The sequence below is a fragment of the Muscardinus avellanarius genome (genome assembly GCF_963383645.1).
Source record: "Muscardinus avellanarius genome assembly, chromosome: 1".
In the NCBI taxonomy this organism is placed as follows: domain Eukaryota; kingdom Metazoa; phylum Chordata; class Mammalia; order Rodentia; family Gliridae; genus Muscardinus; species Muscardinus avellanarius.
In genome coordinates, this window is record NC_137786.1 from 37116799 (window position 1) to 37127681 (window position 10883).

General features: G+C 36.2%; 1 protein-coding gene across 1 annotated transcript; it reads left to right on the forward strand.

Annotated features, from left to right (window-relative positions):
* Window positions 1-305: 305 nt before the first annotated feature.
* Window positions 306-10622, forward strand: RIMOC1 (RAB7A interacting MON1-CCZ1 complex subunit 1; the record flags this gene model as incomplete). Its single annotated transcript, XM_080697317.1, has 6 exons — window positions 306-405; window positions 3976-4082; window positions 5881-6027; window positions 7391-7522; window positions 8723-8837; window positions 10339-10622. 6 exons carry the CDS (start codon window positions 306-308, stop codon window positions 10620-10622), a joined length of 885 nt encoding a protein of 294 aa, XP_080553443.1.
* Between the last annotated feature and the right edge of the window lie 261 nt (window positions 10623-10883).

Below are 10883 nucleotides of genomic sequence, written 5' to 3' on the forward strand. Positions count from 1 at the left end.
CTTCCCATTGGACCATCCCAGGAGCATGGGTGGCTTCCGATTGGCTTAGAGAAGGGGGCAGGAGAGAGGTGTGCCCCTGCATCACACCCGCCCTACATTCTCCTTGCTGCATAGAATTGTGGGAGGGAGGGGGAAGTCGGGAGGAATAAAATAACCCGGAACGACCTCTGTGGGCCTGGGCCAGTCGTCCCCCGGAGCCGCGGGCTCCTCCCACCCACCAGGCGAGCTCCGCCCCCAGGCCGCAGGATCAGGTGATCGGCGGCCGGCGCGGTCACGTGACCGGGGCGCGCCCGCCGGTGGTGGCCATGGCGGTCGCCGTCTCCTGTGTGGTGAGGCGAGTGGAAGAGCTGGGGGACCTGGCTCAGGCTCACATACAGCAGCTTAGCGAAGCCGCGGGCGAAGACGGTGAGGGAGCGGAGGAGAGGGAGGCGGCGGGCGGACGGGCTCCGGGCTGGCGCCCCGCGGCCGGCCGGCCGGGCCGGGGGCCGCGGCCTGGGGTCGCCGGTCCCAGGTCGCCGCCCGCGGTCTCCGGCCTCGTCCCCGCGGCGCCGGCCTTTTTACCCTCCGCGGAGCTCACAGTGACGAGGCGGGCGTCGGCTTTCAAAGCGGCATTTTTCATGACCCACGAAATCTGTCATGTTTACATCTGAGCCAGATCTGGTGTTGTCAGATCTGTCTGGGTAACGAATGGGAAAAGTAGTGACTGAATAAAAGTACACCCGAACGTTTGAATAAATGCTTAAACTGAGTGGTGATACTCAAATAATGGTAGTTTTGCATCTAGTTAGACATGTCTGACAGTTCCACTTTTCCACTGATGCGTTTTAAGTTTCCGTTGTATATTTTGGCTTCAGAATTAAAATGTAAACAGTATTCTACAAAAGAACGTTATGTTAATGTCATTTAGACGATTCGTTCATAGACATCGTCTCAGTTCTCACAAGGGCCCTGAGTATTAAAACACTGTGTGTGTGTGTGGTACTGGGGATGGAACCCCGGGGCATTCTACCTCCAAGCTCCACCCCATCCCTATTTTTTATTCTTCATTTTGAAACAGGGTCTCACTGAGTTGCAAAGGGCCTCACTAAGTAGCTGAGGCTGTCCATGAACCGTGATCCTTCTGTCTTAGCCTCCCAAATGCTGGGAATACAAGCGTGTGCCACCACCCGGCTTTAAAACACTTATTTTGAAAACGTCTTATCTACTTCCTTAGGGGAAAAATGACCTAGGAATTACCCTGATCTTTTGACTTCAAGTCCAGTTTTCATTACTCTCAACTGCCTGTAGGTTCTACATTACTGGTTTTTTTTTTTAAACTTTTGAGCCTTTACTACAGATAGGAAGGTTTTAAAATCATTGTAGACTGACTCAGTTGTCAACAGACTCATAAACAAACAGTAATGGTGAACATTTTCCCAACTGCTTCAGTAGTTGATGAATTTATTGAACAGGATCTAAAATTTAAAAAAAAAAACTAATTTCAGTGAAGATTATTTGCCACATTATCTCTTCTCAGGAATATGATCTTCAGAGACCCACAGACCATCTTTGGGGTTTGTGGTGAGTGAATCTTAGGATGCACATGAGTAGTTCATGTATCATAGTTCTAGCTATTACCGCAGAATGTATGTAAGTTACCTCTAATTTCAGCTCTATTTAGAGCAGTCCAAAGAGATCAAGGACTATTTTTTATCCCATTGTCACTCAGCCCAAAAGCCATTCTCATTTTCCTTTGGAAAAAATTTTTAATCCAGTTTAGAATGAAGCCTGGAAACAAGTCAGGTGTTTTATATTCTTGTTTGGAGACTTTATATTTCTGAAAGTTAAATGAAATTACAACATGAGCGCCAGCCCAGAACCACCATTAGTTAGTATTGAAATCAATCTTATTACACTATAAGTAGCAGCCAGGCTAATGGCACACACTTGTAATCTCAGTACTTGAGAGGCTGAGACAGGAGGATCCCAGGTTTGCAGCCAGCCTTAGCAACTAGTGAGGCCCTCTAAAGCTTAGTGAGACCCTGTTTCAAAATAAAGAATAAAATAGAGCTGGGGTGTTGCTTGGAGGTAGCATATCCCTGGGTTTAATCCCCAGTACAACACATACACACACACACCAAAAACACATTTTTATGAAATTTAATTAAAACAGGCTTTTGTGTATTTGAATTAAATTTGATGTTCTTTTTCCATACAACAAAAAATCATATACATTTATAAATTGTCCTTCAATGTAGTAACCTAGTTGGTATAGATAATGCCTATTGTTTTATTCAAATTAGATCAGATATAGCCAGATACTATTCCATTTAAGAATGCATTCCTTTTTATTTCTGGCCAGTTTTTGTTCACTTATTTCTCATTGCACAAGGACAGTGTGTTTATTGAATGGAAATAGAAGAGGGTGTTTTTTCAGAAATTATATAAGAATCACATTTATTTATTTATTTATTTATTTACTTACTTACTTATTTATTTATTTTGCTGTATTGGGATTTTAATCCAGGGACATTCTACCTCTGAACTACACCCCCAGCCCTATTTTATTTTTTTCTTCTTTATTTTGCAACAGGGTCTCACTAAGTAGTTGAGGCTATCTGTGAACCATGATCCTCCTGTCTCAGCTTCCCAAATGCTGGGATTACAGCGTGTACCACCACTCCTGGCTTCACTTTTTATCTTTTGCCTTGCCATTCTTTAACTAAATAGTTCTAGTATTGCATTTTAGTGGATTTTTCCAGAAAAATAGCTATGCCACCACCACACCTCCAGTAATTGCATCACGAGTTCATTTAACAGACTCCCTCAGCAAAGGTTTAGTGAATTCAGTGCAAGTCTTTACAGTTAAAATAACTTTGTCAGTTAAAATATGAACATAGTCTCTAATAAACACTGCAAGGAGTGTTATATTTCATATAATTTTGGTTCACAGTAGAATTTTTTTTTTTCTTGATTGTGTGCTTGATATTTTTGGGCTAAGAAGAAAGACTGCTAAAGAAGGAGCTTTTAGTTCAGTTGGATAGTGGATCTACAGTAATCAGAATTTGGTAAAGGTACAAGTTAGTCTTTCCCCTGGAAAATTTAAGGTCATTATTTGGCAGTTGATTTAATCTAATAATGCTTTTGCTTTAACACTGAACAGCTTATCTTCATACTAGTACTGAGGCAGCTTCAGATAGGCCCATACAAGTGCTATGTTATCTGTCCATTGGCTGATGAGGAGGAAAGGCTCTGTATTTCAGAGAAGAAGCACAAAGGAACAAACTGAGGAGCATGAGTGTCTTGTACTATAGAAGGCATATCTCAGTTTTACTGCGCGAGGATACAGAATGATGGGTAATACTTTGCTGTGGACACATAAGAAAAATTGAAATCATAGAAGCAAAGGAGTTATGACAGTATGAAAAGGGGAAAAATCAGACCGTGAAAGGGGAAGTTGCTTGAGTTATAATTAGAGGTCATATTAGAAACATTCCTTTTTTTTCCCCGGGTTTTAAAGAAACTAAGTAATTTGTTCCATTTTTATGTTTTAAAGGTATAAAATACACAAAGGAATTATGTACTTAATTGTAACAGCTATAAACTTTTGTTTCATTAATCATATTTTAAAAACCATTTACAATTACATATGCAATTATACATTTTTAGCAGAAGCCCTTTCTGCAGTTTTACATATAATATTTGTACAATTCCGGTAAAAGTTGTAAATTTATTATTTAAATACTTAAATGCATCAATATTATAAAAGAAGCATGAGGATACAAACTGAATTTAAGAAATACAGTGAATCTGAAAAGTAAATTTCCGTGATAAACTTACTTAAGTAGGGTTGGGCATTATGATATACTTCAGGTTTTGAATAAGATGTTATTCACTACCTTGTTCCTCCATATAGCATTTCATTTCATCATTTCAAATACTAAATTTTAAATTTAGGCACTCTGAATCTATATGATCATGTTTTTATTTTTTCAGATCACTTTTTAATTCGGGCCTCTGCAGCTCTAGAAAAATTGAAACTCTTATGTGGAGAAGAAAAAGAATGTTCAAATCCATCAAATCTTTTAGAACTTTACACACAGGTACTGAAATCAATGGCATTTAATGAGGGCAGTTTGCTTATTTATGTAGTAGACTTCAGAATTTAGACATGATGAATATTTAGTAAAATATAGCACTTTACTGTGTATTGTCTCTTTTTGTTTCGTTTTTGCAGCAGTGAGGATTGAACCCAGGGCCTTCCTTGCACATGAAAGAAAGTGTTCTACCACTGAGCTACAACCACTGAACCAGTTTACCTTTTATTTAAAGTGTTTAATTTTGTTTAAAAAATGTATATATAAAGCATGTAGACTTGAAGCTTTGAAGCAGTTTATACCAGTATATAGCAGTATACACATAAAGTTTATTAGACATGTTGATAAGAAAAGTCAAGGACAAAATCTTTCAGATAACAAAATCTTTATTAATCAGAACACTAACACATACAGTGTCTTAATATCTTAAAAATTTCAGAGGGAGTTGAGGACCTTAAGGACTCTTATTATTTTTCTTTGAAATTCAGCTGTTATTATGATTCAAAACAGGATAATGCCTGATAGTGTAATGCATGCTAATATTTTTCTGTTCACCCTTTTTTATTTTCCTTCAAATTTAGGCCTTTTTGTGAACAACACCTATTTTCCTCTGTGTGTGTGTGTGTGTGTGTGTGTGTGTGTGTGTGTGTGTGTGTGTGTTTTCCAAATACTTGCTAAGGAAAGCTGACAAGAAATATAATTCTGTTATAGTAACTAAAACATTTGGATTACTTTGTAGTTAATAAAATGCTTTCAAATTCCTTTTCCTGATAGTAGAGACATAGTTAAGTTTCCAAAGTACACTTTTATAACATTTGTATACCTGGCACTGTGCTTCATTTAGGAGGTATATAAAGATATTTCTGCTTCCAAATATCAAGGCTGAATGAGCTTATAATAGCTATTGACAAACCTCTAAGAACTATTATATTTTAGGAACTTTGCCTGGCTTTCTTACCTTTCAGCAGACTAGTTTCTTGTCTGCATATGGTGGATATCATCTCATTCTTTGCAGAAGAGAGTGTTTTAAACATTTTAACTTATTTCTAAGAATAAAGCAAAAGACCTAGAGAAAATTCCCCACATCCTCTTGAACACTACTTATGGTTCTGAATCAACAGATCATCTTCCTAGGATGCTCGTATCTTCCCTAGCTTAGACTTTCCACACTGTAACACTTAATACTTAAATACCACTAACTGCACTATGTAATGTTTGAAGTAATTTACCTGCTTCACTTAGTACAATAGATTACAAAAAAGAAAAATATTTAGGTTTACTGGGGCTTAAGTGTTTGAATTGCATATATTGATAGTTTGCTTATACTGTTGAGTGGCAGGATATATATCCCCCAAATGCTAGCTATACTTTTGGGAGAACAAATCTTTTAGAAGACTCAATATACAAAGCTAGAGGTGGTAACTGTAGGTGCTTAGAAAATATTCAGGAATTACACATACTTAAATAGCAAAGAATATAGTAATTGCTCATATTTTTATAATTATGTGATTAACATATGTTAAACATTTTCATTTTATTTCTAGAGAGAAGAAAAATAATCATTAACCTAGTATTTTAATGAAATATCTATACATTTTCTATAACATCTATTTCAAGTTATGTTTATGGCTAGACATTTTACCTGCTTCCTAAATTAAACTACTGAGTTAGAAGATTTGAATGTAAAATATAATAATTTACAAAAAATAAAAATGAAGGACTTATATATGCAAAGTTAAACTCTAATAGTTATTCTTTCAAAGTTGAAATAATTTATAGATGCTTTTTTCTTCTTTTTGTTTAGGCTATTTTGGACATGACATATTTTGAGGAGAACAAGCTAGTAGATGAAGATTTTCCTGAAGATTCTTCTTCACTGAAAGTAAAAGAACTGATCAGTTTTCTTTCGGAACCAGAAATTTTAGTTAAAGAAAATAGCGTGCATCCAAAAGTAAGTTTTGCACTCCTATGAATTATGGAGGAATGCTGCTAGTTTTGCTATGCTGCTTTTTAGAGTATTTTTTTCCTTATTGAATGTATTTGTTTCTGTTTTAAATTAAAATTGAACGAGGGAGAAGTGAAGACTTATCACTACAGATGAAATTTAAATTATTGAGTTTTTCTAATTATTTTCAGAATATTTGCATGATAGAATTGTAATTGCAGTACCTGGTCATTCTCTATGCAGGTATTATCAACTTTTGTTTGCTTTTGCTCCCTTTACTTTGCAGGTGCTGTGTTTTCTTGAAAGCCACTCGTAATCTAGTTTCCAAATCTGTTGTTCTTTCTATACTCCTGATCCTCCTGAACATTTGCTACCCTTCTTAGCCTCGATTATTCATCTTTCAGAGGCTTTGCACATTCTTTTTCCTTCATCTCTGATAAGCCTGCTGTGCTTGCTTTTTCTATAGCAACTCCCCTCTGTTTCATCTTAGAAACATAGCCAGCATCTATGGATATCTCTTTTATCCTCTGATGGTCTCTGTCTTTGCGTGACTATCTGTTCACATGCTCCTTACTGTTATCTCTGTAGGTGATTCCAAGGTTTTTATCTAGTCCTGGATAGGATACTCTTTCAAGCAAGACATTTTTCTTCTTTAAGTGCTTGTTGACTATCTACCTAAATATCCTTTTTTTTTTTCCTGTGTATTTAGTAGGGGAGGCTGACTATTGAAAAAAATTCCAATATTTAAATGCCACATAATGTTTATTAAAATTATTTTTGCCTGTAGCTTTCATTATTTTATTTTAGTAACCTTTTTTTTTTAAAATAATATTAGGAATTGAACCCAGGGGCATTCTACCTCCCAGCTATACCCTCAGCCCTTTTTATTTTATATTCTGAAACAGAGTCTTGCCAGGTTACTGGGGCTGACCTCAAACCTGTGATTCTCCTGTTTCATCCTAACAAGTACTGGAATTATAGGCATGGACCACCATGCCTGCTTCTAATTCTTATTATTTTCCCTAATTTTTATTTCTATTAAAGAAATATATATGATCTTGCTTCAAGTATGTATTTCTGAAATGTTATCATTTTAATCATCAGATTATGGACTTTGTATATTTGAAATATTGTAGGGGAATTTGCTACTAAAATATTTTAAAAATTAGTAAGATTACTTGTACTCTAGTGTTTAAATATTCATGTAGAATACATTTCAATATTTGATTCAAAGATAAATTCCTATATAAGTTGGCAAATGTGGGCACATTTTATGAAATGAAGGTGTTTTTAATTGCTTGGTTTTTTGAAATTTGCTTCTACAGACATCAAGTTTTTTGTTTTTGGCTGTGTTTCTTTCCTGTTTCAGCACTGTGATTTGCTTGGCGATGAGCTACTGGAATGTTTGTCTTGGAGACGAGGAGCCCTACTATATATGTATTGTCATTCTCTGACCAAAAGAAGAGAGTGGCTCTTGAGAAAATCTAGTTTGCTTAAAAAGGTAAAAAGATATTACTTACACATTTTTGAGTGTTGGCATTTATAGCTTTCAAGGAGCCATCTTTGTTATAATATTAAGAATCATAGAATCAAAGAGTCTGGGCTTAAATTCTAGATCTTTTTTGAGCTGTGTAATCCTAAACAGATTTGAATTGCTGTGAATACTAAATAAGATAACATTGGAAAGCACTTTGTCATTTGGGGAGCTCTACATGTTTTTTTGTTTTTAAGTTCTGGGTTTTTTTTTGTTTTTGTTTGTTTTGTTTGATGGTAGTGGGGTTCTTGGAAACCCTTCTACTTCCGGGCTATACTCCCAGATCTATTTTATATTTTATTTGGAAACAGGGTCTCTTAAGCCAGCACAGCTGGCTTCGAACCTGCACGATCCTCCTGTCTCTGCCTCCCAAGCGTGGGGATTACAAGAGTGCACCACCATGCCCAGCTGGGTTTTTGTTTTTTAAATATAAAAAAGATTATATCAATTTCTGAGCATTTTTTTTAACTGAAGATAATTCTTGGATTGATTCTCTGTTATTGAATCACTCCTACAGAACCATATGGCCCTGCTCCTAAAAATTGTGGCTCTCTTGATTCATCTTGACTTCTGACCAAATCATTAAATCCTCTCAGAAACTTAGTGAGACCCTGTTTTCAAATAAAATATAAAACAGGTCTGGGAGTATAGCCTGCAGGTAGAAAGCCCTTGGGTTCCACCTCCAGTAACACACACACACACACACACACACACACACACACACACACAAAGACATAGGTCTTAGTATTGTATCGTTAAGGATTCTAACTCAGGTTAAATGTATAAATAGTTTAGGTGAGCATGGTGGGAAGGCACACTTTCAGATATAAGAGTGTGATTGTTATGCTTCTAATTTATAATAAGCATATACATATCTTTATTCTTTCCTTTATCTGGTAATGTTTTTTTGGGGAAAGGGAACAGGTATATTACTGAAGCATGTGTTTTTGGTAAACATTTCTTTTTCTCCAGCTCTTACTATTTGACTGTGTATTTATATTATAAAAATCTTGGAGTGTTAGGGTCTTCTATCATTGAAATGTACTAACCATAAAATATATCTGTGTATTAGCCCATTTTCTCTGAGTAAAAAATGAGAAAAATACTTGAAGTTCATATATCGCTGCATATAATACTTTCAATTCTTTGACTTTGATTTTTATCTAGTACCTTGTTGATGGGATCAATTACTTGCTACAGATGCTAAATTATCGGTGTCCTGTCCAATTAAATGAAGGAGTTTCTTTCCAAGACCTAGACACAGCTAAATTACTGAGTGCAGGTAATGTTACCTCTTTTTAAAGTTTTCTATGTACTTTAAAGGTTTTTAAGGCTTTTAGGAAGTTTGTTAGATTTTACTGATTTAAATAAGTTTCAAGCTAAATTATGGATAAAACAGTAAATGAGTTTTAAAGAAATTCAGAGATTAAAATCTTTTCCTGTAATAGAGAAAAGTGCTTCTAATCTCTTCTTTTTAATAATGTTGTGAAAGTTATATCTCATGTTAATTTTACTTACTTTGCATCCCTTTATGGCCCTGACCAGAACTAGATTTGGCTACTTAGGTCAAACTAGAAGTAACTTAAATAAGGTAGACATTTAGTGCTCTTTTATATAAAAAAGGTCCAGAGATAGTACAGTGGTTTTATGACATCATGTTTATATCTTTTTCTCTATTAAATCTTAAGACCCAGAGTCCTTCAACTTCAGAGGGAGGGCCTTTATGTAGAGTACAAAATAAGTGATACTTCCAAAGTTAGGCAACTTGCATTCCTGTTTTGGCTAGTCCTTTCACTTTGGATATCCCACTGGGCTCCTAGCGCCTCTTCTTTCTCATCTGTGTTTGTAGCTACTGTAATGGCAGAAAGGAGTGTCTTTTAGCCAGGTCAGCTCCTTTAGAGCAGTCTTCTCTGAAGTTTCTTACAATCCTTCCACCTTTATTTCACAGAACCTGGGAAGTGCAGTTCTTAACATGATACTATTCCAAATTAAGATTGGGGAGGGGGTATTCAGGATTGAACCCAGGGGCATCCTACCTCCAACCTCCAACCCCAACCACATTTTATTTTTATCTTAAAACAAGGTCTCATTAAGTTGCTCAGGCTGACCTCAAACCTACAATCCTCCTGTCTCAGCCTCCCAAATACTGGGATTACAGGTGTGCACTACCACATCTGGCTAGGCATTCACTTTTCTTTCTAATAACACCTCCCCAAAGGATATCTGTATAAATTGGTGAGCCATTATTTCTTGCTGATGTAAGAAAATGAGGCTTACATGAAATTATGGGGCATAAATTAGATCTCAGATCTCCCTTTTGCTAGTGTTTCTTCTCATCCCTCCCAGGTGGCTGCATTTTGTGGGATGTACTTCACCTCTTACCCTCAAGGTTTTAGCTTGCTTGAAAGTTCAGCCTTTCCTTCATTTTAGCTTATTTTTCCTTACTCTCTTCTACTGTTTTTTTTTTTTCCTCAAGACTAACTAGAAAAGATGTAGGATCACACAAAAAAGTTTACATTCAATGAAATGCTATCTAGTAGAAAATAGTATTTTATAATACCTAATACTTTGATAGTATAGTTTTTGTGATAAGCCTCTTTTATAAGCTAAGACAGAAATAAAAGTGTTATTTAAATGAAGATCTTATTAGTGATATTTGGCTTTTCTAAATGTTATTAAAGGAGATGAAAGATGCTTACTGAGAGGAATTTGAGTTTTAGTAAGTAGGGTTTCTTTGTAAACTTTAATTCTGATCTCTCACTCAACCTAAATAACCTTCCCAGGAATATTTAGTGATATTCATATGCTGGCTATGATGTACAGTGGAGAAATGTGTTACTGGGGATTGAAGCATTGTACAGATCAGCAGGCTGAAAATCATGAAGTGGATACTGGTGTTTCTGGAGCAAGCTGCAATATGCACAAAGAATCCTTGGATTTCCGAGAAGTAGGAGAAAAAATTTTGAAGAAGTATGTATCTGTGTGTGAAGGACCCCTGAAAGAACAAGAGTGGAACACAACAAATGCAAAACAAATTTTAAACTTCTTTCAGCACTCCTGTAACTAGTAGGTCATCTGATAGTCCTTTTCAATCAGAAAGACAAAAAGACCCATGAAATGGGAAAGAAAATTCAGAAAGAAGACATATTGACACTGAATTTGACATTACACTACATAAAGATACCCGGTATGGTTACCCTTCTCCGATGCTATCATCTCTCACTGTGTATTCTTCAACCTGTGTAAAAGTGATTCCTAACTTTCTGAGATAGTATATGTTAGTCTAACTCAGTTTGAACTACAGGTACTCTTATCATTAGTAAGGAGG